Here is a 27,479-nt window from a genome sequence, read left to right on the forward strand (position 1 = left end):
ATCAGCACTGGAGACCAACAAGGTGTGGCACACTTTCCAACGACACATCACACCTCTACAGTTGTGCAATAATTAGGAAACATTACTGTTTGGAGATTCTGAAAAGTTAAGGCTTTATTGTATGAAATGCTTCTGGGGAACAGTCTTCCACGCAGCTGCAGGGGACAGAGTTCAGTTTTGCAACAGCAGTCCGGCCTCAGTCTGGGCTTGCCATGTTCCCCTGGCGTGTAGCACGCAGTGGACCCTAGACGTTGCTGAGCTCTAAGCGCCCCGCGTGTGGGTGATCAGGATCCGAGTGGAAGTGGGAATGGGGGCGTGTTTTCATGCTGTCGTGGTAATTATGAAGCAGAAATTATTACACAGCGTGGGGGTCTCCAACACTGGAACTGGGGAGCTTTCCAGTAAGCTTCAGAGGCAGTTTCTAAAGGCCTGGAACAATTAAACAGGGGGGTGGTGTTCAGTTCAATCATTTGGAGATGATTTGGAACTGAAATCAGAATATCCTTCAGCGCTGAAGGACCAAGGTTCCCTTTCTTGAAACACTACTCATTTGTTTGATCAACTGTTAAACATGTGTGCCTAATCTCTAAATAACAGTTGTTTCAGGGTGGACTGGACTGGGGCTCTCCAGGACCAGGGTTGGAGACCCCTGAGATAGAAGCTCGGTTCGGGGGCTTAACATCCTGAAAGGCAGAGGGCAAGCCAGGTGGAAATGAAGCTTCAGAACATTCAGGACAGAAGAAGAGAGCAGACGCCTCTTTACACAGAGAGTTGTAGGAGTCTGGATCTAACTCCCTGACACCCTAGTAGGGCAGATGGGATACTTTGGGTCGTTAAGCTGATAGCAGCCAAACGAGCAAGTTGGGCTGAGTGGTTGTGCCTCGGTTGTAACCTTTCTTTCTCACACTAGTAAGTGTTAAGAAGGTACAGGACGTCGAAATTGCAAAGCCACGTTTCTTTTAGACACACGAACAGCGGACCCTGGGAGAGAGAGCTGTCAGCTTTGCAGCCTGGAGGTTTGTATCAGTGCAAGACGTTCAGGGGTGGGAGTGTTAACGGGGTCTTAACGCAGAGCTGAGATACTGACATGTTATTCCCTTCTAACTTCCTGCTGGAAATAACGCCGGTTCCAAAACCTGCGCCGAAAAATCCGACTTCTTCTGAGCTGTCGCCCTCGATTGATGGTCCAGGACGCAGGTCAGTTAGACAAGGGTGAAAAAGGAAAAATAAAAAAAAAACTCAATTCAGTCGTCCCACTCATCATCGTCCTCATCATCGGCTCCGTCGTCGTCACCTTCGTCTGAAACAGAACAGAGAAGGAAAACGGATCAGCTAATACTTGAGCCAGGAAGACCTGCTGCCCCCCCTGGGAGTTAGTGACAAGGAGCTGCTGCTCCCATCCCGACTCCCAGTGGGAGTCAGTGACAAGCAGCTGCTGCAGGGCTCAGTTTCCAGCTTTGCTTCTCTAACTGGTGTCTGATTGAGAATCTGCACAGACACAGATTCCTCAGTCCCCCGCCTCCTGGGAAAACAGAATTGTCTCCGGGGCCGTGACACAAACGCACCGATCCTCTGGGGAATGTGCCTGGCGGGTGACCCCCTGCCTTCAGTTCACACAAACCAGCGGCTGGAATCCGCTCTCTTGAACTGCAGGAGCCCGGGACTCGCTGTGCAGTCCGGGGAGGACATGTTATGTGACTCCAGAAGCTGCTGACTTCCGCGCTCACCTGAGGAATGGATGACCTTGCTCCTCTTCTGCATGACCATCATTAGCGCCCCCACAATCCCCTCGTTGCTCTCGGACGAAGAGGAGGGCTGCAGGTCAGGGTTCTCTGTGACCTGCGAAGGAGCAGCACGGTGGGTCAGAGTCTGCCCTGCCCTCACCTCTCCTATTCCCTGCCCACGGGCCCAGCTGACCTGCTGAAAGCTCAGAAAACGTGCGCTCAGACGCGCCTTAACCTCAGGCAAGAAACACATGTTTCCCAGCCGACAGCTTCCTGGGGCGATGCAGGAGGACAACAATCATTCCACTTCAGTCTGTCGTGGCAGCTGTCATGTGGGGTGGCAGTTGCAGGCAGTGTATAATGTCTCAGAAACGTGCTATAAACTTAGCGTGTTTGAAAACTGAGTGTCATCTCCTGTGCTGTGAGTGTCGCAGGGGAAGGGTTAGTGGAGTACCACAGGGTGCTGTACTGGGACCACTGCTCTTCTTTAATTTATGTCACTGCTCTAGATTCTGCTAAAGTTGGTATCCAATTAGGTAGGTTAGCAAACACTGAAGAAGCAGAAGATCCATCGATCCATTTTCTAACCACTTCTTTCAGTTCAGGGTCACAGGGGAACTGGAGCCTATCCCAGAACGCAATGGGGGCTAGGCAGGACACACCCTGGACAAGACACCAGTCCTCACCAAGCATTCACAGACACACATTCACACTGGGGTGAATTTTCCCAGAAGCCAATTAACCCACAAACTCTGCACGGACAGAAACCCAGGTCTGGAACAGAAGCCAGGACCCCAGAGACACCTGGCCGATGATGTTTAACGTAAACAAGTGCAGGGTTTTGCATGCAGGTAGTAAAAACATAAACTACTCATTCAAAATGGGAAACACTGAGCTGGAAGAGATAAGGTATGAAAAGGACTGGGGTGTTTATGTTGACACAACATTGCATCTCCCTGACAATGTGGGAAAGCAATATAAAAATAAACGATACGTTAGGATACACCGTTTCAAGTGTAGAATTTGTGTAGTGTTGTGATATAAATTTGTAGAATGAACAAGTTAGGCCTCATGCAGAGTGTTGTGCACAACTGGAGTACAATTGGAAGTACAGTTAAAACTTAGAACAGGAGGCACTTTACACAAATGGTTGTGGGGGTGTGGAACGAGCTGCCCGGCCATGTTGCTGAAGCCGAAGCCCCGGTTTCTTGCAGGAAACGGCTGTATGAGACCCTTTAATCAATTAGCCTCTAATTGCAATGAGCAAGGTGGGCCGAACAGCCTCCTGTCGTTTGACCTGTCTTGCTCATCTTAAGATCACGACGGCTCTGCTGCTCGTGTGAGGTCACTCCCGAGGAGGGTAGTGATTGGCCGGACCGAGAGGGAGGCGGGACTTACGTTTTTGAGCTTCTTCCCTTGCCTGATCTGGTCCAGCAGGGCTCCTCTTCCTCCTCCTCCTCCTCCGCTGGGGGCCGCTGGAGTGCTGGGGGGCCGTGGCGAGCCGGAGCTGGCTGGGACCGGGGGCGGGGCGAGGCCGGCACAGGGGGGCGGTGGAGGGGGGGGCGGCGGCGGGGGGGGCGGTCCACCTCCCCCGCTGGACATGGAGACGGACGGGGCGGCGGGGGGCGGCGGTGGCGGGGGCCCGGCCGCGGAGCGGTGCTGGCTGGCGGGGGGCGGGGGGCCTCCCCGGCTGCTGGGGGGCGGGGGCGGGGGCGTTCCCCGGTTGGGGGGGGGCGCGGGGCTCCTGGAAGGCGGGCCACGGGAGGGCTGTCCGGGGAGGGGCGGCAGGGGCCCTGAGCGGCCCCGGGAGGGGGGGGGCGCAGGGGCCGGGGAGGAGGAGGGGATGGGGGGCAGGGGGCCCTGGCGGCCGGGGGGCAGGGGATCTGGGGGCAGAAAGAAGAACAATAAAAACCCATCAGACTGTGTCTGTGTCTCCGTGGCTGAGAAAAAGCTCAGGCCATTGAAACCCACTCCCAGCGCTCCGGGAAAAGGGAGGAATCCGAACACCCGGAGCAGCACCCCGCTGCCCCCGGAGGGGAGAGCTGAGCTGGTCCACTGACCACCCCCGGATCCTCACCTTGTCTCCTCATCTCCTGCTTGATCACCTCCAGCCCCCCCGACTGCTCGATGAAGTCGTAGATCAGCTTGGACGTCTCTGCGTCGGCCAGCTCGGCCTCGCTGATCCCAGCCCGGGAGAACAGGTTCTTCAGATCCGGGTCCAGGTTGTTCACCTGCCCGGGTTCCACAGAAGCACACTTTTAGGGAGGCCTCTATAGCCCTGCACACACCACAGGGTACAAACACGGCTTGGATGGTGCAAATAAGCACCTTCTGCTGAGCAATGGAAATGTCTGATCTTCACGTCGTGAAAGTACTATAGTGTCCTTTCTCAGCAAAGATTCCGGAAGTTGCACAAAACCACAGACACACCAGATGTGTGTGTTCTTTGAGCCTGCTCTGTATTGTGCTTGCTGTTGTGCTAGGGAGTAGTGCTCTGTATATAAAGCGCAGTGGTGTATCAGCCCCAGACAGCAATGAGTACAATGTATGACTGCCTGTCATACAGTAGACCAGGGGCTCCCAGTGCAGGCCTGTGAACCGCCTGGCTGCTGTCAGCTTTCCAGATCAGAACACGGTGATGGACACATGTCCCCGTACAGCACTGGTGCCTGCAGGTGGACCTGCTGAGGTCCAGATCAGAGCACAGTGATGGACACTTGGCTCCATACAGCCCTGGTGCCTGCAGGTGGACCTGTTATTCTGGATCATTCTCAGAACACTCAGACAGCAATTCAGATTTAGAAAGCAATTGGAAAGCTTACATCAAATCCAGTGTTGGGATCCCATCCGACATGAGACACGTGGCTGTGAACAGAGACGGAAGAAATAAGATCGAAGAAACTTCTCATCTGTGTTTTGGTCACCATGATATAACAGAGAAATTGCTGATCTGGAAAAATCCTCAAAGGAAAAGTCAAATCAATGGGCGACATCGGACTCAGCAAGTGATTCTGTGGAGCGTGGAAGAGATGCAGAAGCTACAGGGAAGTGCATTAAAAACTGAGAACAGAAGGCACCTCATTACACAAAGGGTTGTAGGAGTGTGGAACAAGCTACACAGCCATATTGATGAAGCTGTTACACTGGATTCATTCAAGAAACAGATGGATGAGATCCTGGGATTAATTAACCACCAATTAGCAGAAGAGCAAGACTGGCGAAACAGACTACTGTGTTTGTAACCGGTCTTATGTTCTTACAGTGGCAATTAAATTTTATTACACTATATTGGGATCAGTCCTCTGTGCTTGCTGACACAGTAACCAGTCTGGATGGGCTAAATGGCCTCAGCTCGTTTGTAACCTGTCCGGCAGTCTGGTTAATGAGGGTCTTAGTTAATTACTCCCTGTGGACAGCATTCATACTGCAATAATTTCATCATTCTTCATCATGGGGCCCCATGGGAACCACCGTCGTCTGCTGTACAGAACCCTGAACATAATTCTTCATCATTTTAAGTACGACGTTTTAGCTCAGCTAAGAGTGGGCTGAGAAGTCCAACAAGGGGGACAGATGATTGAATTAGCGCTGTAGTAGGAGCCATTTTATCATACGAATACAAATTGCGGGCAGCGTGGTTGCACAGTGGATAGCATTCCTGCCTCATAGCGCTTGTTCTCTGGGACCCGTCTGTGTGGAGTTTGTATATTCTCCCCCGTGTTCTCCTGAGTTTCCTCTGGGTGCTCCGGTTCACTTTCACAGTCGGAAGACATCACGGGTGCGTTAACTGGCTTCTGGGGACACTGGCCCTGGTGTGAGTGTGTGTGTCCTGCCTTGTGCCTGTTGCTTGTTGGGATAGACTCTGTTCCCATAGAGAGGCATCGCAGTATTCGTACAAAAGGTGCCTTTTTGATTATTATTATTATTTTAGTATTTTTGTCCATGCATAGAGATAGCTGTGCAGGGAACTCAAGATCAGTAGCTGGTGCTGCTGTCAGTGACTGAGCAGCTCATTGGTCTGTGGTGTTCAGGGGCACAAGCTGCTGTGATCCTGGATTTGTACAGAAACATTTCCCCTGGCTCTGTGTTCAGATGCGCTCCCTGTCCCTCTCCTGCCTGCGGTCAGCAGCTGCCCGTCCTGCCAGCTCCCCACAACAGTGCTGACACCCCCACAGACACAGCGATACCCACGTGAACCCGCTTGGCGCCCCAATGTCAGCCTTGGTCAGCTTGGGTCCCTTCTTCTTGTTCTGCTTCTTGTTCTTCTTCCCCTTCTCTAGTATGGCGGGTGCCGGCGCAGGGGCGGGCCGGTACCGCGATGCCAGGATGTCTGGGTTCTGGATGTCCATGGTGGCCATGGGGTAGGGGCCGGGGGTCACCGGCGATGCAGCTGGGCCTGCCGAGAGAGCCGGGCGAGGGGTGAGCGAGGAGGAGAGCTTCTGTGCTGTGGTGGCATCTGTACCACTGACACAGTGTCACGACACTGCATAGGGCACACAACACACTGCACACAGCACACTGCACTGCACACAGCACACAACACTGCACACAACACAGTGGAGACTGCATACAGCACCCAACACACAACACACTGGATACAAGACACTTAGTATGTTAATATTGGACAATTATTAGCTCTCAGATTTTAACACATCACATACTGTATACAATTCATATGGAACAGCCTGGGCCATCCTCACAAGAAGATCGAATGAGGAATCATCTCATTGTTCTTCACTCTGCTGCTCTGTGAGGAAGCTCATCGGACAGAAGTTCAGATTCCAGGACTCTGAACTGCCACCCCCCTCGGACTTTGCTTCATATGAGATCAAATTAAACATGTTCATGGCTCTCATCTATAATAAGTGAATCAGCAATTCTTTGGTTAAAGAGGTGGCAAACCTCAGGGGGCTACACTCACCGTTTGCATTGGGTGGTGGCAGAGGCGGTAAACTCCTTCTTTCTGTAAAGGTAAAACATTTCGTTTAGACGTGGGCTGGTTCATTTTGGTTAATGGCCGTCATCGACTCCTGACCGTACTGAACGCTGCTCCAGGTGTCTTGAGCCCTGTTGCACTGGTTCTGAAACACACCGCAGGTATAAACCCTGCGGCGTGTCGCGAGTGCCGTCAGGCGGGGCAGAGGAGCAGAGGCCTGAAGCTCTCGTCCGGGACGGAGAGGATCAGGCCTCCAGGCCTCTAGTCTGTTTGATCTCTGCATAGAGGGCAAAGGTCTCATGCCTCTGCAAGTGAGGAGAAAGCCTCCTCACGACAGTGAGCGGAGGAGGGTGTACTGCAGCACGGTGGAATCTGTAAAGGCCCAGTACAGTACAGCGTGCTGCGTGTGGGGCAAACTCATTTGCACAAGCACAGATTTCATGAGCACACGCCCCCCCCGGCGTGGAGACACGCTCCCTGCAGCCCTGTGCACAGCACTGGTCCCCTGGGCTGTGGTTCGGGGCCCCAGGCCTCCTGCAGGGTGGTGTCGGAGGTGGAAACTGCAGTCCACGAGACTGGCTGAGGAAGAGAGGGAACTCACCATCTGCAGAGGGAGGAGGAGGAGGAGGAAGCTGTCTTTTCTCTGGAGGCGACAAGAAGGAGAGAGAAGAACTGTTAGTCAGACGCCGAGTTCCCCTGCTGGCTGGGAATCCAGTTAAATATTTTACACTGCCTTTACAGTTTATCAGCACTTCATTTTTGGGGTGGCACAGTGGTGTGGCAGGTATTCAGTTGCCTCACAGCCTCTGGGTTCTGTTCTAGCCCTGGGCATCTGTCTGTGTGGAGTTTGCATGTTCTCCCTGTGTTCACATGAGCTTTCTCTGTGTTCTCTGGTTTCCTTCCATCTCCCCGAGACATGGAGGTTAGTTAGAGTCCCTACGTTGTTCCTTTGTGTGTCTGTGTGTATTTGACAGTTTGTGTTAGTATGTGTGTGTGTGCTGTGTGACGGCCTGGCATTGAGTTCTGTCTTACACCCTGTGTTTCCAGGATTGGCTCTGGGTATCTGCAACCCTAACCTGGGAAATGTGGTGTTTCAGTTTTGGACTCATGGGATTCAGTGGGATTCACTCCCACTGCCAGAGGCCCAGCCTGACTTACCTAGACGATTCAGTCTCTGGTTGATCTTCTCCTCCACGTGTTTCTGGAAATTGGCAGCTTCCTGCTCATCAGCAAAGTTCAGCCCCGCCTGACAGTCCTGCAGCCGAGCAAACAGTCAGTTTAAAGCCTCGACTGGAGAACAGACCTCCTACTGCACAGTGTCAGCGTCTGCTGTCCCCACACTGGGGCGCTGGTTTGGTCATTCTGCTCCAGAGGGAACAGCGCCACCTCCTGGTCCACCGGCACCACTGACAGCAGCAGCCTGGTTTGCCTTGCAGGTCTCCCACCCCAGTAAGAGCAATGAGAAGAGGGTGTCGAGAGCTGGAACTCTAGACAGTTCGAGAGCAGAAAGGGAGAGACTGAAAGCATGAGCTACTTACATCAGCGGCGAAGGTGTGGAAGTAGGGCTTTGGGGATGAGTATGTGAACTGGTTGTACAGTTCCTGCTCCCAGATCATTGTCCCCTCCTACGAGCACAGAAAGAGAAATATCCTTACAGGCGCAGCCACACTCCGCTGCAACTCCTCATCTGTCACCTGCACTTCTTGAGTTACGATAGATAGCGGTTCTGTGTCTGAGGGAGTCAGAGCCAAACCGACATGTTGCTAACTGGTTGCGATCTGTCCCAGAGCAATTGGTGCATCGCATGAAAAACCCCCGAGAGAGAAAGACCCCAGGCAGCTGTGCTGTAGCAGAGAGTCAGAGGGCTTGCGGGGGCTGTACAGTACCTTGATGTCGTAGAGCCGGATGAAATAGGACCTCTTGGGGTTGTCTTTGACGAAGCACAGCACCCCACAGTGCTGGAGGGACCAGTAGCTGCTGCTGTGAGGAAGAGCCATGTGGAGCTGAGCCACAGTGGTGGCCATGGTCTGTGTGAGGAAGAGGAGGCAGAGTCATGTCCGCGTGCTGCAAGAGCTGGAGGTCTTCATCCTACTCTGTCTTTTTTTCTTGTGCATCGATAACACCTGTCACTGCACATCTTACCCCGACAGAGGCTATTGTCACCTAACAGGAGTGTGTCAATATTTTTGCCCATTAAAAGCATTAGAACTGCTCAAAATATGGAATCCGTTGAGCACTGCACCTAAGACAATTGCTCTTCTCTTGTAAAAACAACTTCAAAACTATATTGCTTTAGTAGCAAGTCACTTAGTCGCTAAATTTTCGGAAATGGAAAGTCTAACCTGCCTCTTTGCACAAGGACAATGATGAACCTTTATCAGTGGGGCACCTGCGCAGATCTGAGGTGCTCTTTGTCCTGGTTTCCACAGGTTCCCCCTGATGCTCATGTGTGCCTCTTTCCTTTAACTGCTTTTAATGTGTATGTGGCACATCACAGAGAACAACAGGTACTTCTCTACACAAAGAGATGTGGGAGTATAGAACGAGCTGCCCAGCCATGTTCACTCTCATGATCTGAGCCTGGAAGTGCACAGCCATCTCTAGCTACAATGAGCTCTACGGCTGGAACACAGGCCTTGGAACAGTGATTTGTAAAGGGAACTGTGCTCCATGCTGACAGCACACAACAAGCCCTGCTTTGTGAGTCAGGAGCTAGACTGATGCCTGTGAAGAATCAGTGCTCCCAGGGCAGTTCTGATGCCCTGAGTGACCTCACCCATTCACATGACTGCTGGGACTCACAGTCAGACAGTGGCTTCTGCAGATCACAGGAGCAGAACACAGGCTGCCCTTCCTTTTTAGCATAATCTTTAAAACAACAAGACCCTGTAGTGTGTAACTGGCCCTGCTTCAGTTTGTTGTTACGTGCAGCATGACACCACATCGCCACAACAGCATGTTCTTGTTCTTCAACCACGAAGGCGGTGAGCTGAACTCTTGACTGGTGTCAGTGTTTAAATACTGACACGTTCTGGTTTCATCTGTCTTTTTAACTGTCGAGCTATCTCTTTAGCAACTAATGTGTCTCTCCCCTGCAAAATGATTGCAATTTCAGCTTTAAGGGAGGAGAAAAGGAGGTCTCTTTATCAACTGGTGTGCAAACTCCCTGAGAGCAGACACTCATTCTCACCATGTCCATTTTCTCCCTTCTTAAATACTCTATTTGTTATACTCTTCTTATATTACTCTGTATTTTGTATAATACTCTGTATAATACTCTGTATTTTGTTCTCCAATGCCTTATTTATCTGCTAGATTCCTTCTCTCCTTCACACCTGAAGAAAGCCACAACGCTGTGTTTCACTTCTTTTCCTTTACTTAGGAATAAACCTTTACCTGTCCCTTTCCAGCCCCTCGCATGTCTTTATAAACTGTCCCCTCGCATTTCCCCCTACTCGCATGTCTTTATAAACTGTGCCCACAAATAGAGAAAAGTGTAGGTGTCCTTAAATTTGACCATACAGACACTGAAGACAGACTTAGAAGCCTCTTCAGACAGTACAGGGCTGTGAAAGAGTTCATTCACATTACCTCACACATTTGAATAAATTACAAAACTCTGTTCAGGTGTCAATCACTCAGTTGCACAAGGCAGAGAGTGAGAAGGCAGTAACAATGAGGAGACGGACGGACGGTCGGGGTGCTGATATGTCGTTATTGTTAGAGAGGCTCGCTCTCCGAGGGCCCAGGAAAAGGAAAGGGGATGATGCTTGGAACCTCAAGAGAGGCAGAGTTTTCTCCACCTGGAATATGTATGGGGTGGATAATTCCCAAGCTGGGTTTACCTATTGACCTAACCTGCATGTTAACTTTCTCCTCCAGCGTCCGGCTCCCCACTTGAACCCCAAGGTAACCTCCCCCTCCAGCACATGACAGAGGAGCACCTGCAGGGAGGCTCCCAGGCCCTTGAAACGCAGTGTCCCGGGAGAGACAGGGAGCAGAGACGACGGGAGCGTATGAGGGCTGGAACTTCGGACTCTGCTCTCGCCTGACCCAGCAGGTACAGGCAGTGCCTGGCCTCACAGAGCAGGGGAGACCAGCCAGGACGCAGGGAGAGAGAAGGGGCCGGGGCACTGTGGCGGGGGGCCTGAGCCTGGCAGTGAGAGAGCAGACAGGAAGACAGAGCAGCCGCTGTGCTGAGCTTGCCTGTGAGGCCGGTGCTGCAGCAGCTGGTTATAGCTACAGGGGAAGTGGCTTCTGGCAGGGCTTCCTGCTATGAATTGCCTACCTCTACAGCTCGAAAATGGAAGTGAGACTTTCTTTAAAGTGACAGGGCCCGCGGCTCTGCTCGGGCCCCGTCTGAGTGAGCTGACCCGAGATGAGACGGGTTTCTGCTTCCAGGGGCGGGGTAAATCGGCAGGTTTCTTCATGTCTGGACTTTGTCTATCTGTAATCTTCCAGGGAGATTTCTTCTGAATTGTTACGAACTCCATAAAATGTCTTGAAAATGCTCTGGCTTTATATAAGAATAAAATAAATTGTTTTATGAATTTAGTGGAAATAAAGGTAATGTATTTTTCGCCTTTTCAATAACTACCTACAGCGGACAAATTCTAGGGATAATTCTTTTGTAAATTGTAATTGATTAACAGGACATAACTGAGTCTTGATAAACTGGTTGGTGCTGACCCCTATTAATGATTAATTGTGTGATTTGTAACGAAGCCAGATTTTTTCCAACACACATTGTAAATGCTTTATGAGTGGTTACTTCAGTGTAACTTTATCTGTTCAGAATGTGTCATTTACAGTCCCTAAAGCAGTGATATCCTCCTTTTTGTAGACTAAAACAAGTGACTTGTAACACGTCTGAGGAAGAAGACTGCTCCCTTTTCACTTCAGTAATTTAACAGTCACGATTAACTTGTCTGATCAGTGTTGCTTCATTCCATCACTGATAACCGGTATCATCATCTGTGAGACGCATATACAGAGTATGTACACCATGCATGTTAATCCCCACACTTCACGGTGATATAATTAGACTTGTACCAAACTCAGAAGAACTGCATGTCAAGGTACTGCGGGAACACAGAGCAGGGCCAGAAACCAGCTGACAGAAAACTAGTGGTTAAATGGGAAATGTCAGCAGCTGTGGGTGTTCGGCCGGGTCATACTCTGAACAGAAGACCAGGTGTTTAGAAAAGAAGGGTGAGAAAGGGCTGGAGAGGTTTGGAAGACCAAGACTGATTCTGCAGGTGAAAACTCCTTTGTGGCTTTGTTTTTCTAGAGGCACTGGCTGCCTAGGTCTCAAATGAATACACAAGTACAGGATTTGAGTGGCAGGATGCGAAACTGAAACCCAAACCACATCGCTGCTGGAGAAGCAAGAGCCGCACTCCCTGGCCCGCTGCTGACCGGCTCACCGGCCGACCTGCAGGGAGCGATCAGGAGTCACACAGCCTGAAACGGTCCCAGTAAGGCAAGCAAGTGAAAAGGCCGCAGCCGAGCAGACACCTTGGTGCTGGAGGTGGGCGTGCACTGCAGTTGCAGGGTGCTGCCATGGTAACAGGGTTACTTCAGAGTGATGCCCTCTCCGGAGCCCGTCTGCACTGTTCGGCTGGGCAGACCTGCTGCCTCCCTGTGCAGGGGCCTGCAGGATCTGTAATGTCTCTACATGAGCTTCGACGAGCACAATGCGTGAAACAGGGTGGAGTCTTGCAGAGCAGGAGCTGGCAGCTAGGAGCTCCGTGTAGGTGGTCTTGCACAAGGCTGATATTTGCTCTGCTGGCTGTGGGCCTGTTGTGGGTGTTCTTACAACACCCTGTGCTCTTTCTTCTGCAGGCCATCTTTGTGTAGTGTGGCAGGTTGCGTTAGGGAGCCTCCCAGATCTTTGACCCAGGCTATCTTGGGGAATCCTCTCTGCTTTCTTTTGTTTGGATGACAAAAAGGTTCCTCGTAGTTCATGAAAAACTGTCTAAGTAGAAACCGACTGCAGAGCGTCGTTAAGAACCGCACAACAGGATGTGAAACAGAACTGAAATGAAATCATTCAAAATATTGGGATCTGCTACAAAACAGCAGGTGCTCTTTAAAATAGAGCACACAGGGCGAAGCCAGCATGAGCATCTCTCTCTGAAGTCTAACTAGAAAGCAGAGCTGGGCTGAAGGAGACTGAGCACAAGAGCCGTACTCTGTTGTTACACACCACCCAGTGTGGCACAGATCTCGCTCCTGACTGGCTGTACAGAGCACGAGGCAGGGCTGAACGTGAAGAGGCATCTCCGCAGAGTAGAAGTCAAACTGAATAAATTCACACCAGGCACACAAGAGGGGCCTGAAGTTCAAGTCAAAAGAAATCTCGTGATCTGGGGAGGAAGCGATGGCCGAGAATCTGTTCAGCACCTTGTGAGGTGGCAGCTGCCACAGGAAATGTGAGCTGGCTCATTACAAAATGAGGTAGACATCCAGACAGCAAGGAGGAACAGACCCTGGTGAAAGACAAGGTCAGCAACCACAGCCTGGACACTAGCAGACCTGAATTAGAAACTGCACAACACAGGCAGACCTAGCTAAACCATTTTCTCGTAATTAAGTACTTATACCTTGTGATGTTAATGAAATCAAAGAAACATAACTCACTTCAAATGCTGGAGACGAAGGCAGTATTAGCAGGCACACGCGGACAGAGAGACAGGAAAGACAGAAGAGAACAAGGTTTTTATCATAAAGAGTATTCAGGCTCAGGAACTAAAGCTAGAGGAATCCATAGGGATGATTCCATGTAGGTCAGGCCCATTGAAAAACCACCGGATGCAGAACAATCCATTTTTTAGCCTCTTCATCCAATGGAGGGCTGCCAGAGCCTATCCTGGCAAGCAATGGGTGCAGGGCAGGACACACCCTGGACAGGACACCCGTCCATCGCAGGGCACACACAGACACAGACACACACGCACTCACACCGGGTCTAGTTTTCCCAGAATCGGATTAACCTACAGTACCTGCATGTCTTTGAACTATTGGAGGAAACCGGAGCACCCAGAGGAAACCCACGCGAACACGTGGGGGACACACCAACTCCACACAGACAGCGCACCAGGCAGCGCTGCCGACCCCCTCTGCCATTGTGCCACCCACAGATACAGTGTCGATTAGCATTCAGCACTGTGACGTGAAACGGAATAAAGAGGTGATGTGCAAAGGGACAGGTAGGTATATAGACCAGCACAGACCTGTAGGAATATCCGCAGTAGAAACTGCAGGGGCAGGCATGGTTAATGACAGCTCTTACCCAGTGTGTCAGGACGTCTACAAGAGGAAATGCTCGTACAGATCTCGTCTTCTCAAACAGTCAAGTCTGAGAGAAGGAAACGGTCTGAGAGCCAGCAGGGAGCGAGCTCGTGCTATGGTGTGCTTTGAAGTAGATTTTGAAGCTGTACAGAGGCTACAGCCACAGGAGAGCAGACTCTGAGGGAAGGAGACACGGTTAAGGGTGTAGGATGGGTGGCAACAGATTTGATATCAGTGGAAAATGGCAACAGTTTAAAGAGATTATGCTTGAAGCACACTGATGATTTGCTAGAAATCAGTATCCCAGAAAAATCTATCAATATCAGCAAATCAAGCAGGAAGAGTACAAGGGGAAAAAAAGCATTTTCATTAAATATCCAGTAAAATGTGCTTCCACGACAAGCAGGGAGAAACAGAAACAGAGATGCATGTTCTGCTGTGTTGCAAGAAATGCTCAATGATTAGACATTTTTCCCTGAAATAAGTCAAATCCCAGAATTCCCGCTCCTGCCAGAATGAGAATAAGCCTACAAGGGGAGGAAACTGACTGGAGCTGCAGTCCTGAATGTGATCTCCTTTACAGAGAAACGGAGAGTGGTCCTCTCAAATAATAATATGAGAGGCTCTTCAGAGCTGTTGCAGGAGTGGGGGGGGAATGAGTGAAGGGCGAGAATTTGTGTCACACCACCAATGGGCCTGAGGACACTGTGCAGCATTTAAACTCCTCCCCCTAACAAAACAGGTCCAGCAGCTGGACGTTCCAGTGAGATTCACCCACTTGACCGATGGGCAACAAATGAGCAACAACAAACACGAAAACTGAAAGGAAGGCAGGACTGTTTCACAGAATGTGACCGAGTTCCTAAATACTGCCATTAAAGGTCTAATGGTTTTAAACCTCACCTGCTTCCCCCTTTAGAAATAAAACAAATTAAGCATCATCGCGTCGACTTCCTCATTATCTACCCGTCTGCTAGCAGCTACTTAACATGCGCTTTCTGCAAACTCAGACGGTCTCGGGAGTGATATTTAAATCCAGGACAGAACAAGAGACGCTCAAAGAGGCCTGCAGAAAGTTACTTGTTTCCTAGAACGGTGTTGAAGGCCTCGGGCTTTAAAAGAAGAAAAAACAGGAACTTCTAGGGAGTGTAAATACACAGCGGTGTGCTACTACGCCCTGTTTCCTCTGTGTGTGTACCCTGCCCCGCGACGCAGCAGCTGTGGAAATCGCTGCGATGAAACTCCCAGCATCCCGCTGGCCTCCCGTTGTTTCCTCGTGCCTGTGAAACGCGTGGCGCTCGTTTACGGCAGCAACCCCCCGGCCCGCGTGAAACACGGAGCGCAGCCGCGGCTCGGCCCGGCCCGGGCCGGCCCGGCGCCTCCTCGCGAGCAGTTCCAGCAGGGTCCGGCGCGTTATCTGTGATCCTGACAGTCCTTCTAACCTGGGTTGTAAGCGTTGTGGGGAGCTGAAGGAGTTTGAGAAAGTCCGGGAGCAGGCGAGTCAGTAGACTGTGTAGAACGAAAGACGTGGTTCACGCGTGAGGTGACTTCACGGTAAAATTCCCCCGACGGCTCACTGCTCCTCTAGCCCTACGGCTCAGCCAGCCTCGGGCGGACTTGCGCCGCGCGAGGTCTTTCCCAGTAGAGTGTGACCAAGGCACAAAGCACTGTGGGATAGCCGGCCCTTGTCCTTTCAGCTCCCACAAGCCCCTTCCTCAGATCTGTATCCGACTTCGATAGCTTTGGGTTATCTTGGCACCCGAGGAAACAGCCACAAAGAGAGAAGAAAAACGCCCGTAACAGGAATTATAGGAAGAGAGATAAGAACAATGCAATATCTTTGCAAACCGAGCTCCTTAGTTTGGCCACACTACAGCAGAAGACCTGAGGGCCTTCAGACCTGGGGTGCTTTACAGCCACTGCACTGCGGCCCTATAGGAAGGTTAAAAAAAGGCCGAGCCTATAGCTGAATGACTGAGGAAAGCATCTTCATTACAGTGCTGAAGAAAATGATTGGGCCAGTTAAGTCGTTTGGAGCTGAGCCATGCTGAAACCTGCAGATGAGCTAGAGACAGGAAGAGCCATGTAGCCCATCCAGCCTGATTGGTCGTTAGTAATGGATTAATTGATCCCAGGATCTCGTCCTGCTCTGTTTGGAAAGAAACCAGAGAATCGGCTACAGCAACATGACGGGCCGATTTGTTCAACACTCCCACAACTCTTTGTATAAAGAACTACCCACCTGTTCTTGATTTTAAAAGCAATTCCACATAGTACTTGCAGCACCTGACCAGCTGACCCCTGCTCTACTGGTAGTGTTCTCACCCAGGTGATACCTATCAGACCGGCCCTGAGACCTCAGCCTCTCTCCTGTGAGACAGGTTCGTTCCTCTGGGAACAGGTCAATCACAACATGGAGGAGCGCTATCGGAGCTGGCTGGGTGCTGGCACTGCGGGGGCACTGTACCAGGCGTGATGGGAGTGTGCGTGCCAGTTACAAAGCAAAGGGCTTGTCTGCGTTACCTGGGGGCAGCAGAAGGCGCTTCAGACAGGGCACCTGGGAGCCAGCCAGTCCTGACCTGTGTCTACAGTCCCCCTGTGTCTCCACAAGGCTGGAGCATCGCCCCAGCGCAGCTGCTCTGACTTCCCTCCTCGAGAAAGCGACGCGGACGGACTGGGGCTCAAACAGAGCTGAACAGAACCACGGGGCCCGGTCCCGCGGGGCACCGCTCCTCAGACCTTCCCCAGCCCTGGCGAGCAGCGGCCCGCCCGTCGCACCCGGCCCCACCTGTCGAGCACCCTCGCACCTGTCGGGTCCAGACAGCCAGGGTGCCACTCATGCGGAGCGGAGCTGAGCACTGGCGGGGCCCGGGAGACTACCTCCTGCAGCCCTCACGCAGGGCTGCCCAACGTACCTCCGCACAGCTGCCCCCAGGCCCTGGGGCGACCGCCCCGCTGCCCCGCTGGGGCCCCAGCACACAGACCCGGCTCTACTCACCACACACTTCCTGCCCAGCACGTCAAACACTCGCTCGTTCTCCTGGGGGCTGAGCAGGGAGCTGCCGCAGCTCTCCTGCGTCTTGGAAGGCTTGGCGCCGCGGCTCATGGTGTCCACCCCCGCTGCTCCCTGAAGAAAACACGGGGGGCCGCCCCCCAAAGCAGAAACCCCAAAAATCCTAGGCCCACAATCGCCTCCCCTGCTCCCAGAAGCACAGAAGAAGGTGCACGCGCCACAGCCGAGAGCTTCGGAGTGCTTCCGCCTCGCCTTCTGAGCAGAGCTGCGCAGGAGCCAGAGAACAGGAAGCTGGTGACCACACTTCTGCACCCAACTGCTGATCACAGTTTAAAAGCAGCTCTGCTACTTCTTCTTTTTTTCTGCGGCGTGAAGGGGGGGGATGTGTCTTTCGTGTCTTTCTGGCCAGGGAAAGGGGAGATTTGCGTGCTCTCCGTTTCTTTCCTGGGATTCCCTGCAGCTCACGAGGGCACGGCGGGCCGCACGGGCTGCGCCAGGCTTCACCGAAACACGCGGGCGGGATTCTCTCTGCTGGCGGCCCGGGTGCTTTTTGGTGGAATTTCAGGAGCAGCTGGCTCAGGGAAAGATGTGCCTCGAGTTAGGTATTGTTAACGTGACGGGGAGACCCCTCTCTGCCTTTCCTTTCAGTCTGAGGGAACAGCAAGGGCATTCTGAAACAACGTGCCTTTCTGGGGCTCAGAATGACGAGCTGTGGGCCATCGGGCCGAGTCGGGGAGAGGGAGGGAGTTCGCTTTTCCTGCACGATTCCTGCAATCGTGAGTCTCCCACTCCGCCGCAGGCAGTGATGTGCTGTGAGAAACCAGCGACGTGTCACCTCCCCCGTCCCCACAGAGCCAGCCGCCACGGCGGCACAAGACTGGTCACAAACTGGAGGAGGCCGTGTGGCCACCTGGCCCACGTCGCTGAAGGAAGGCCAGCAGCTGGTCTGCAGTAAGAGAAACGCTTGGTTTTGAAAGTAACATGAACCAGAGTTTCTTTGGCAGCAGTCCAGAAAATGAAGTTTTTAAAAAACTTCAGAACAACCTCTAAAAATTGTCTGGTGACAGTTTTATATCCTGGCTAATTTTTTTTTTTTTTTAGAGTTGAAGACCTGACAGCAATCATTTTGACACAAGTGACAAGCTTGTGGAAAACCACGCATTGCATGATCTTTCACACTTACGCAATTCTGGGGAAACTCAAAAATACACTGAAAAACACAGAAAATCTGTCTGAGTTATATGTTTGAGCAACATAATTTATATTTATGACAACAATGATGATAATTGTGATCATGATCATTATTGTTGTTGTTGTTGTTATTTCACAGTTGACGTTGCAAAATTGGACACAGATATGAACTATTCCCATTATAACTGTGCTGGGAAAAAAAACAGTTTTCAATGCTCAGCAGCTCAGGAATAAAATACCACACAGAAACAAGCTGGACCACTCGGAGTGACACCTTTATTAAGATCAGAACGCACCTCTGTGCTGTCGGACAAGACATCAGTACGATACACACTTCCTGTGAACATGAGCCAAACACTGCACGTCACTGCACCGTTCGCCCCTGTCTCCTGTGTCTACTGTAGCTGCCATCAATAACGATAACCGATTAACTGTTGAGGAAATGATGTGTAACTGTTCACAGACCGATTAAATTAAACTCACAGAGGAGAAAACGCATGCGCTGAAATGATCTCTTGGCGAACTTCATTTTTTTTTACAGCAGCCTGTTGTTTTGTGTCGCCCCCTGCTGGAACTAAGTGTGTGGAGGTTTGCGCCCTGTAACAGGAGGACTCGGTAAAAAAAAACAGTTCCTAAAAATACAGTTCGGGTGGTGTAGAAGGCATCGCAACGGAGTGATACAATTGTTCGAATAAAAGCAGTCGAAACACTGTAGTAGTCGGTCTCGGCAACATGAAGGTGAAGTTGGAAACCGGACCGCAGGGAGTCGAGACTTCCGGACAGCGAGCGAGTGGGCGTGGCCAGGTTTCTGCGCTCAGAAGGCTGGGCGGACTCGGAACACACGTGGGTCTCGACCACTTGAGCCAATTACTTGATTGAGTTCAGCCAGGAATGGCCAGCTCTGGGCGTTGGGCTATGGAGGTCTTGGCTGTTTTGTATTTCAAATGGTCTCTGCGCTGTTTAATTGCCTGAATCCTCTGCATACGTAGTGTACGAAAGTTTAGGAATTGATTATTTTAGGGTGAACCCTAACACCCGAGGAACTATGGCTCTCTGGGACTGGGGGGTGGGTGGGCAGTACTGCCCAGTGCCTCCATGCATATCAGTTAAAATACGATGGGCAGACCTCTCGCAGTGTCACCGCTCAGGGACACCAGCAGGGGTCACTGCTGTGCTCAGATCTGGGGACATATTGTCTCTTACTTAAACCCACAAACCCTCATGGCAAGCAACTGTCTGCGGTCACACTGGTGGTGTCTGGACTATAGCCCTCCAAACAAGCCACTGTACTGTCTGAGCCACTGGGAAGCTCCATTGTCCTAACAGCAATAACATAAAAAAATGACCTTTAAGATGACGACTCTCCACATGCAGCTGAAATGCTCGTACATGTCATTTTGTCTCATCGAGAAGTGTTGTCTGTTTTCAGAAACTGATGCAGGAAGTCTCACTTGGGCAGAAAATGCGCCAAGAAAGGAGTTGGGAGATTTATGGAGATTAATGAGCTGTTTCATAGAACTGTGCTAAAAGAACAGGCTCTTGAATTCTCAGACAAGGACAGGATCTCTGACAGGAGTGTAAAGTGTGCTTCAGCTAGGTGGAACTGTTCACGTAAATACATATCTCTGTTTCTGTCTGTGTTTCCTTGTAACAGGAAGCAGCTGTCTGATCGCTGGTCGAGTGTCACAGTTAGAGGCTCCTTGAGCTCACCGCTGTGCAGCTCGCTGTGCTCGGCCATCCCAGGCTCAGACAGAGAGAACCTCTCTACTCTCCACCAAGCACACGTGCCGCCTGGAGAACACGGCTGATCTGTTTTCAAGGTCACGTAGGAAAATAACTTAACTCTGTGTCGACATTTTAATAAACAGCTTAGTTAAATAAGTAACAGCTGAATTAAGACTCTTGACCATAGTGTGAGGGAGGGAACACCGTCCAGAAATATGATTCGCTCACCGACAAGTCTGGCAATCAAGCACAAGAACGACATCGGCTAGGATGCTCGTGCATTTGTTCTGTTGTTAATTCCTGAACCACAGACCTCTCTTGGGGTTTTGCAGGAGTTTATAACACCGTTCTCTGTTTTAGAAAGCGCCACCCACCTGAACTGTGGGGAGGAGGTGTGTGCCCCTCCTCCAGAACACAAGGGGGCAGCAGAGAGCCTTGCCTGGCGTGAAGGAGGGGGGGAAATGGACACTGAGATGGGCAGGGTGGGGGCAGGCGGCGGGTGGTCCAGCCCTTTTCAGTTTTTTTCCCAGCGTGTTGAAGGACTTGGGGCTGAGCTGGTGGGGGCAGGGGAGGTGGGGGGGGGGGGCAGGTGGGGTCTCTGACGTCGCTGTGTTTCCCAGGCGCCGTCGAGGGGTGCTAGTGCCCACCGTGGCTGTTGCTCTCCCCCCGCACCCAGTCCACAAAGATGAAGGACAGACTCATCACCATGAAGATGAAGCCCAGCGCGGCGAAGCAGGCTGCCTGCGGCGACACAGAGGGAAGAGGGGCCTGAGGGTCAGGGCGCACAGGCGCTGCAGCAGCCCCGAACGCGTTCAGCGATTTTTACACTTCTAACATGTCTCTGCAGCAGGCTTCCGGTTTCACTTTCAAGCAGCGAGCATTTCCCCTTCAGCGGCCCCAGAAACACACATTCGCAACTGGTGTTTCTCACCGCGGTCTGTGCAGCGGCAGCTTCTGTGGGCTCGACAGTGAAAGAGCTGCTTCAGGCTGCAGCTTTTTCCTCAAAGGCCCTTGAGAAGCCTCACGTACAGTACGGAAAAAAAAACACAATGAGGTCTGGCCTTTTGCACAACGACACAAGCAATATACAGGAAATGCAGTTATTATTAATCAGCACTAGTCGAGCCCCTAACCCCTGTGTGTCTCGTGCAGATTTTTGTGCTGCAAAAAGTGTTTCATGGCACCTGGTTTGTCACCTAAGAGCACCCACTGTCTCATACTGGGGCAGAAACACGGGCACAGTCTCAGAAGCATCATCCGTATGGCCAGCCAGCCACGTCTTTCCTCCCAGCGGTGTGATACCATCCTGCCCAGCCAGCAAGTCTGAACAGCTTATATAACACCAAGCCACAAGGACACATAGGTGTGAGATTTCACCTCCAGTCAGAGGAAGGGAAATCCCTTCCAGCTATTCACGGCATGGTAAAACCCCTGTCTTTGTCCAGCAGGTCCGTGGTGGAGAGCCAGAGATGCGCTCCAGCGCATGGGGCAGCGCGTGACTGATGCTACACGGAGCCACTGGAGAAGCGGCACTGACTGGGACAGGGACTCGCCGGGACGTGGGGAGCCCGGCGAAGTGGGGAGCCCGACATACAGACGTGGCTCAGCACCATTTAGAGGGGGGGGCGCCCTCCCCCCTGGTGTTGCTGATGGCAGAATCCTCCAGGCGATGAGCACCTGTCAGTCCCGAGATGGGGGAGGGGGGCACAGTGAGAACAATTCTAGATTGTGGAGGAGACGGCTGGTATCGATATGAGCATACTGTCATTGCCTAGTGCAAGGCTGCAGCTTACTGTCCACTAGAGGCCAGCCATCATAAACAGGTACGAGCATGAAAGCTGGTGGGATAGCAGCAGTTTGTGATCACAGGAAAACGCCCATGTGAAGCTGCTCCACACCGGGTCTCTCTCGGAGACCCGGGTCTTTTCCTCCCCCACAGACTCCAGCACGGCTCCCTACCTGGATCTTGGGTCGTGACTTGAGCGGTTCTCTCTCGCTGGGAATGATGCGAACGTAGAAGATTCCCGGGAGGATGAAGATGAGGCTGGGGGCGGATGTGGCGCCTGGAGAGGAGGAGAGACACAGGAACTCAGCAGACACTCGGATCCCACTCAACGTGACCACCTGACTGGCAGCAGGAAGTGAGACAAGTTCAGAAGAGACACGAGGCCCCTAAAGACCTGAATCAGCACCTCCCAGCCCAGGACTGCGAGATCATGCCAGCACTAACAGAACCACGCAGCCTCGAATTGCATTCTGCACAGAAACAGCTGTTGGAGATTTCATGTTAGCTTCGGAGTTTTTGAAAGTAACTTCAAATCTGCCGATTTGTATGAGCTGGGATTTTGAACACACAGAGTCCTTCTCGTCCCACAGCTGGACCAGTGTCCAGGGGGGCAGAGGCAGGACCTCAGGCCTCAGGCTCAGCTAGAAGACCCCGGTCTCTTGGGTCAGCTTTCCAACACCTGCCTGTTACTCCAAACCTGTATCCTGTATACAGGGATCCAGTATCCACAGAGGGGCAGGGGCAGGGCCAGGCTGGAGGGAGGTGTCCACTCACCGATGATGCCGAAGATGTCCTTGATGTTGGGCACGAAGATGACCAGCAGGTTGACGATGATCAGGAGAACGATGGCGATGCCGCAGTGCCGGCCCCAGTGGAAGTCTTTGCCCGGGAACAACAGCTGCTGGAGCGCTCTCCGGATCTGCAGGAGATCAGCAAGGGACACGCATGTGGAGGTCTGCCTGTGGGCTCCGAGTTGCCAAGAGGATCTCAGCTCTCTGCTGCTGACTTGAGCCAAAGAGCTCATTCAGCAATGTCTCAGGGCGGTGATTTTCAAAGCCTGTCGGAAGCCCTTCAACACTAGGAGAACCACCAACGTCTTAGTGTGACCTCAAGGCTCAGGGAAGACTGCGAGAGGGAGGGGAGTTTCAACAAGATGGAAACTCTTGTCTGAACTACACTCCCCAGAGAGAAGGATCTGCCATCCTCAGTCACCTGACCAATCGGTATAAGACTATAAGATTGGTCAGGTCATGGTTTAAAGAACCAGAAGCTGAGCCTTCCTGGCTCGGTCATTATTTGTCGTGCAAAAGAAGAGGGCAGATCCTCTGATATGCAATCAGCAATCGTGGAAGAGGAGGAGAGAGAGAGACTCAATTCTGTTAAGTGCTGAAGGGTTCAGAAGGAGAGACTGCCCAGCTAGCGATGCAGATGGAAGACGTCTAGTTTGAAGCCCAACGAGGAGCAAGGGCTTTTGCTGACGATTTCCTGTCATGCTGTAAATAAACGAGCTCTTTCACAGCTTGACTTCACAGCCGTGTCTGTGTCTGTCGGACCGGGACCCGCTGTGACCGAGGAGCGTGGGCTCCAGGGCTCCCGCAGGGCAGGCCGGCGGGCCTTAATGTTTCCTGAAGCTGCCCGGCGGCGGAGCGGCGCGCTGGGAGGGGGTCTGTCCTACCGGGAAGAGCACCACGGGGACGGTGAGGGTGACGGCCAGCAGCACGGCCAGCCGCACGCACAGGATCAGGGTGTCCACACGCTTCACTTTGCTGTAGGTGTGCAGCAGCTCCGCCTCCACGTTGCCTGGGGAGACAGGGGGGGGGGTTATTCCGGCTCCACTCTGGATATCGTGCTAAGGGTGGGGTTCTAGCCCGAGAGTCTGCTGTGCCCCTGCAGGGACTGACCCGTGTGACCTCTTGACCTTTGACCCTCGGAGCCAGTGAAACCCTGCTTGTGCCAGCGAGGTCTCGCCTGGACAGAGCTGTCAGCTCAGGGCTCGGTTTTCTCGTCTCGTACTGTTTTCTGATCAAGTAGATCAGAAATGCTCAGTTGATTGCCTGCTGGCCGAGTTTATTACAGTCCCACTCTAATTAGTATTTTCTTCTGGAAATATGATTTCTGGAAACTCTGGTTCTGAGTTCTGAACATCAAAAATGCATCTGTATTTATACTGTATCGCAATAATAAAAACACAATGTAAAAACATCTTAACTTCCAAGTGTTGCAGATGGTGAGCATGCTCTCTACTGGTGTGGCCTCGTGCCCCTCGATTCTCAGTGTACCCCAGGATTCCCCACAGCACGAGCGGGACACTGGCATGCCGTCACACAGTCACGTGACTACGATTGACTACGATGAGTCTCTATGTCTCAGGCCAATGGAAATGCCAAATCACCCTGTCACAGAAACACTCGTTTTTCAACACTCTGGGAGACAGTCTTACTTTACCAGATACAGACAGATCTGTATTCGAGGAGAGACCAGGCCTGCTACCCTGCAGCAGCGATAATGGAGCCCGAACCCGCCAGTCTTTCTCTGACCACTAGGTGGGGTTAGAGACACAATACGAAAATAACCCTGGAGAATTCCAGCAGTTCTCTTAATGGGAACCTCAACAGGACAGGAACTTATACCCATCATTCTACAGTTACAAAAGTGCAGCCAGTGTCAAAACCAAGGCTCTGAAATGATTCCCTCCTTCCACCAAAAGGCCCGACTGTCACGGATCAAAAGTGCGCCGGACGAAGGCCACTGCATCTTACCGTAGAAGGTGAGGTAGCCGAAGATGGCTGTGAGCAGGTACATGAGGAACATCGCCAGGATGGAGATGTTGGCCACGGTCTGCATGCGCTTCTTGGTGGGCCTGTCGGCCGGCGGGAGAGAAACACAGGAGCCCGTGAGCGAGAGGGCAGGGCGCGGGACTGGTGATGAAATTCTGCTCCTGTTGGCCGCCCCAGACTGCCACTGTCAAACCTCACTGTCCCTCCCAGCACGCAGGGAGCAGGAGGGTTATTACCTCCATACAGCCGTTACAGATCACTTTCACTCGCTTGGGCAGGTTTAGTGTTAATTATTTGCCTGGGTGCCTGGATCTTGCCTGCAAGTACTGCAGGTGCAGAAGGCACTAATATCCCTGACCCCCTTGTCTCCCAACATGACATCTCTCCTGAGCTCACCTGAGAAGGAAACTGAGCTGTGCAGAGGGGTGTTGGGGAGCTTCGATTACAATTACAAGGAGTGGGATGTTTGCAGCATGAAGACCCTTCTATTGCACTAAGGGGTCAGATTTGGTCGTTACCACTGCACATTTGGGAAAACAACTGTAAAGCAGTCTATAAAACCCCATTCTCCAGCTTGCAGAGGTGAAGGCTACATGGGCGAATGACTGGAGCTCCCAGGCTGCGTGTGAGGGTCTGACAGCTCTCCAGCCCGTGGTCCACCCCCAGCCCGGCCCGTGAGCTGCCGGTGTGAGGTTGTTACCTGCGCAGCTCCGTGTAGATGGGCAGCACCTCAGGGTGGCACACGAAGGCGAAGGCCAGGATGGGGATGGTGTAAGCCGTCTGCAGGTCGAAGGGAAAGAAGACCGTCATTGTTCGCTCCACTAACGAAGGTCCGCAGACAAGGGGCGGCCTTACCGCCCCTCCAGATGCTCTGGCAGTTCAGTAGTGAAGTTCTGAGTGAAACCAGCCATTTCTTAAAGGAGCCCAGAGTCTGGGCCACAACCACCTAGATAGGAAGCCTGTTTCAGTCCCCCACCACTCTCTTGGAGTAAATGTTTCCTCTCCTCTGTCCTAAATGTACTCCCCGTACCTTTCCAACTGTGACTCTGTCTGGGGGTTTCACCATCGAGCGTGAAACCGCTCCCCAAACCTCTTTAGAGCATTTTGTCCACCTGGACCAAATCTCCTGTGTTCTACACTGAAGAGACTTAGTTCCCTTAACCAGTTCGCATCTGTCAGACCCTTGAGAGAATGAATCATTTTTGTTGCTCTTACTTGAGCTCTTTCTAAGGCCATGATGTTGTTTCTGTGGTGTGATAACCAAAACTGACCACAGTATTCCAGGCGAGATCTTACTAGAGCATCTTGTAGAGCTCCAGCATAACGCTCTAGATTGAACATCCACACTGTAGCTCAGTTACTGGCAGTACACTGTGATCAGTCACTGGTCATAATCGTCCTTTGGATCAGTGTGGCTGTGTGGTGAGCGTTCGGGTCCGCAGCTCACTTGACCCGTGAGGCCTGGCTGACCTGTTGGTTTACAGTGAAGAATTTGACTTCTTCCGTGTTGTTGACGCAGTTTGTGAGGTTCATTTCCATCTCAGGGCTACAGCTGAAGTCAAACTTCTTGTAGATCACCTGCGGGGGGGGGAGAGAGGAGAGAGGGAAGGTAGCACCACTCCCAGCCATCTTGACATCAGCAGCCCCCCCAGCCCAGAGCGAACAGGAGCGTCCCTTCGCTCATTTCTACACAAGGCATAGCGGCGAACCCTGACCTGACGTCAACCCACACTCACCGAGATGAGGAAGAACACCATGCAGGTTAAGGAGAATCCACTGGTGTACCCAAGATAACCTGCAACCAAAGATCACAAGGAATAACCCACCGGAGCAGCAGAATGGCACTCTAAAGACAGATGCTAACCCATTCTGCCAAAGCCTTTGCTTAGCATCCCTGATTTCCAAATGAGTGCTTGTGTTTGCACTCAGCACACTGCACTGTTAACTATAAGATGCTTATCTCACTGTAGCAACAGCTTCGTCAGCTGTCTTACAATTTCTCCTGCTGCTGCAGGTACGAATCCCTAACCTGCTGCTACTACTGTCAGTGTGGCTGCCCCCACATCCCCTTGCTTTCAAAATCGATGAGGTCACTTCCTGCTGCAGGCCTGTGGACAACAGTCCTGTGTCACTAGAGTCACCAGAAGCACTAACATGTCTTCTGCTGGTCCCAGGAACAGCTGGCAGTAAATACAACAGCCACTGCTGCCGCTGCCTGCAGGAGGTGGAAGAGCAGGTGATGCAGGAGATGCAGGTATGGAGGACAGAAGGAGTAGATCAGAGTAAATAGGAAGATGCGGAAAAAAAAGACCAAGATGACGAAGATGATGAAGATGACGGTGGAGACTGAGAAACAGGGAATTAATAACCTACCGAGCTGTCTCATGAGGGCAAGAGGGAGGATGATCAGGACACTAACGATGATGATCAGGTACCTGCCTTCCAGGTACCATAGGCTGTGAACGAGACAGACAGGAGGTCAGACAGACAGCTCTGCGCTCACCTGCTCCCCAAACTCAGTTAATGAAGTCGCTTTGAATTGTTAGAAAATGAACATTTTTGGACTAAAGGTGGGACTACATGATTAATGACGCATATCTACACCCCAAACTGTGCTTTTAATCATGTACAGTACTGTAGTGTAATTCTTCTTACAACAATAATCATGACTTGTTTTATTAAAACATCTTCTGACCTGCTGGTACACAACAGTCTCTATAGCCTTTATCAATGCACCTGCACACTCCTTCAGATGAAAAATGAAGGAGCTGATATTTGTGCTGCTTTAAAACCACGTGGCGTTCAGGAATGGAAGGGGTTTTGTCTTGAGGAGAACCGAGCGGCTCGTGACTACAGTCGTACAGGCAGGGATGCCTGCCCAGGGGTGACGCCCTGCTGCTGACGGGAGCAGAGGGGAGGTGAAACAGGCTGAGACAGCGAGACTGGAAAGAGTGTGCGATCAGCCCCATCAGCTCCTGCACCTGAATAAGGCTGAGCGATGAGTCTCCTCGTACACTTTCCATTCCGGGGACTT

The 27,479-nt window shown here is 52.0% G+C and overlaps 2 protein-coding genes across 4 annotated transcripts in view; both read right to left on the minus strand.

Moving 5' to 3' along the window:
• Positions 1–88: 88 nt before the first annotated feature.
• Positions 89–17,249, minus strand: wasb (WASP actin nucleation promoting factor b). The gene is made up of 12 exons (XM_088623686.1): positions 16,952–17,249; positions 8,547–8,687; positions 8,199–8,285; positions 7,819–7,915; positions 7,262–7,303; positions 6,646–6,687; positions 5,916–6,120; positions 4,547–4,589; positions 3,802–3,955; positions 3,123–3,607; positions 1,728–1,839; positions 89–1,300 (listed from the first exon to the last, which is right to left on the minus strand). The coding sequence occupies exons 1-12, from the start codon at positions 17,057–17,059 to the stop codon at positions 1,245–1,247; spliced, it is 1,572 nt and encodes a 523-aa protein (XP_088479812.1). The 5' UTR covers positions 17,060–17,249; the 3' UTR covers positions 89–1,244.
• Positions 17,250–18,414: 1,165 nt separating this feature from the next.
• slc38a5b (solute carrier family 38 member 5b) overlaps positions 18,415–27,479 on the minus strand; it is a 34,446-nt gene continuing 25,381 nt past the window's right edge. For all 3 annotated transcript variants that reach the window (XM_088623689.1, XM_088623687.1, XM_088623690.1), the window contains 9 exons: positions 26,819–26,901; positions 26,182–26,240; positions 25,916–26,023; positions 25,146–25,225; positions 24,428–24,528; positions 23,344–23,468; positions 22,443–22,587; positions 21,842–21,945; positions 18,415–20,623 (listed from right to left, as the gene is read on the minus strand). In XM_088623689.1, the coding sequence (XP_088479815.1) occupies positions 20,519–20,623; positions 21,842–21,945; positions 22,443–22,587; positions 23,344–23,468; positions 24,428–24,528; positions 25,146–25,225; positions 25,916–26,023; positions 26,182–26,240; positions 26,819–26,901 (910 nt within the window). In that variant the 3' untranslated portion in view covers positions 18,415–20,518. The remainder of the gene's footprint in view (positions 20,624–21,841; positions 21,946–22,442; positions 22,588–23,343; positions 23,469–24,427; positions 24,529–25,145; positions 25,226–25,915; positions 26,024–26,181; positions 26,241–26,818; positions 26,902–27,479) is intronic.

This window comes from Lepisosteus platostomus, chromosome 3 (genome assembly GCF_059453375.1).
Source record: "Lepisosteus platostomus isolate fLepPlt1 chromosome 3, fLepPlt1.hap1, whole genome shotgun sequence".
In the NCBI taxonomy this organism is placed as follows: Eukaryota; Metazoa; Chordata; class Actinopteri; order Semionotiformes; family Lepisosteidae; genus Lepisosteus; species Lepisosteus platostomus.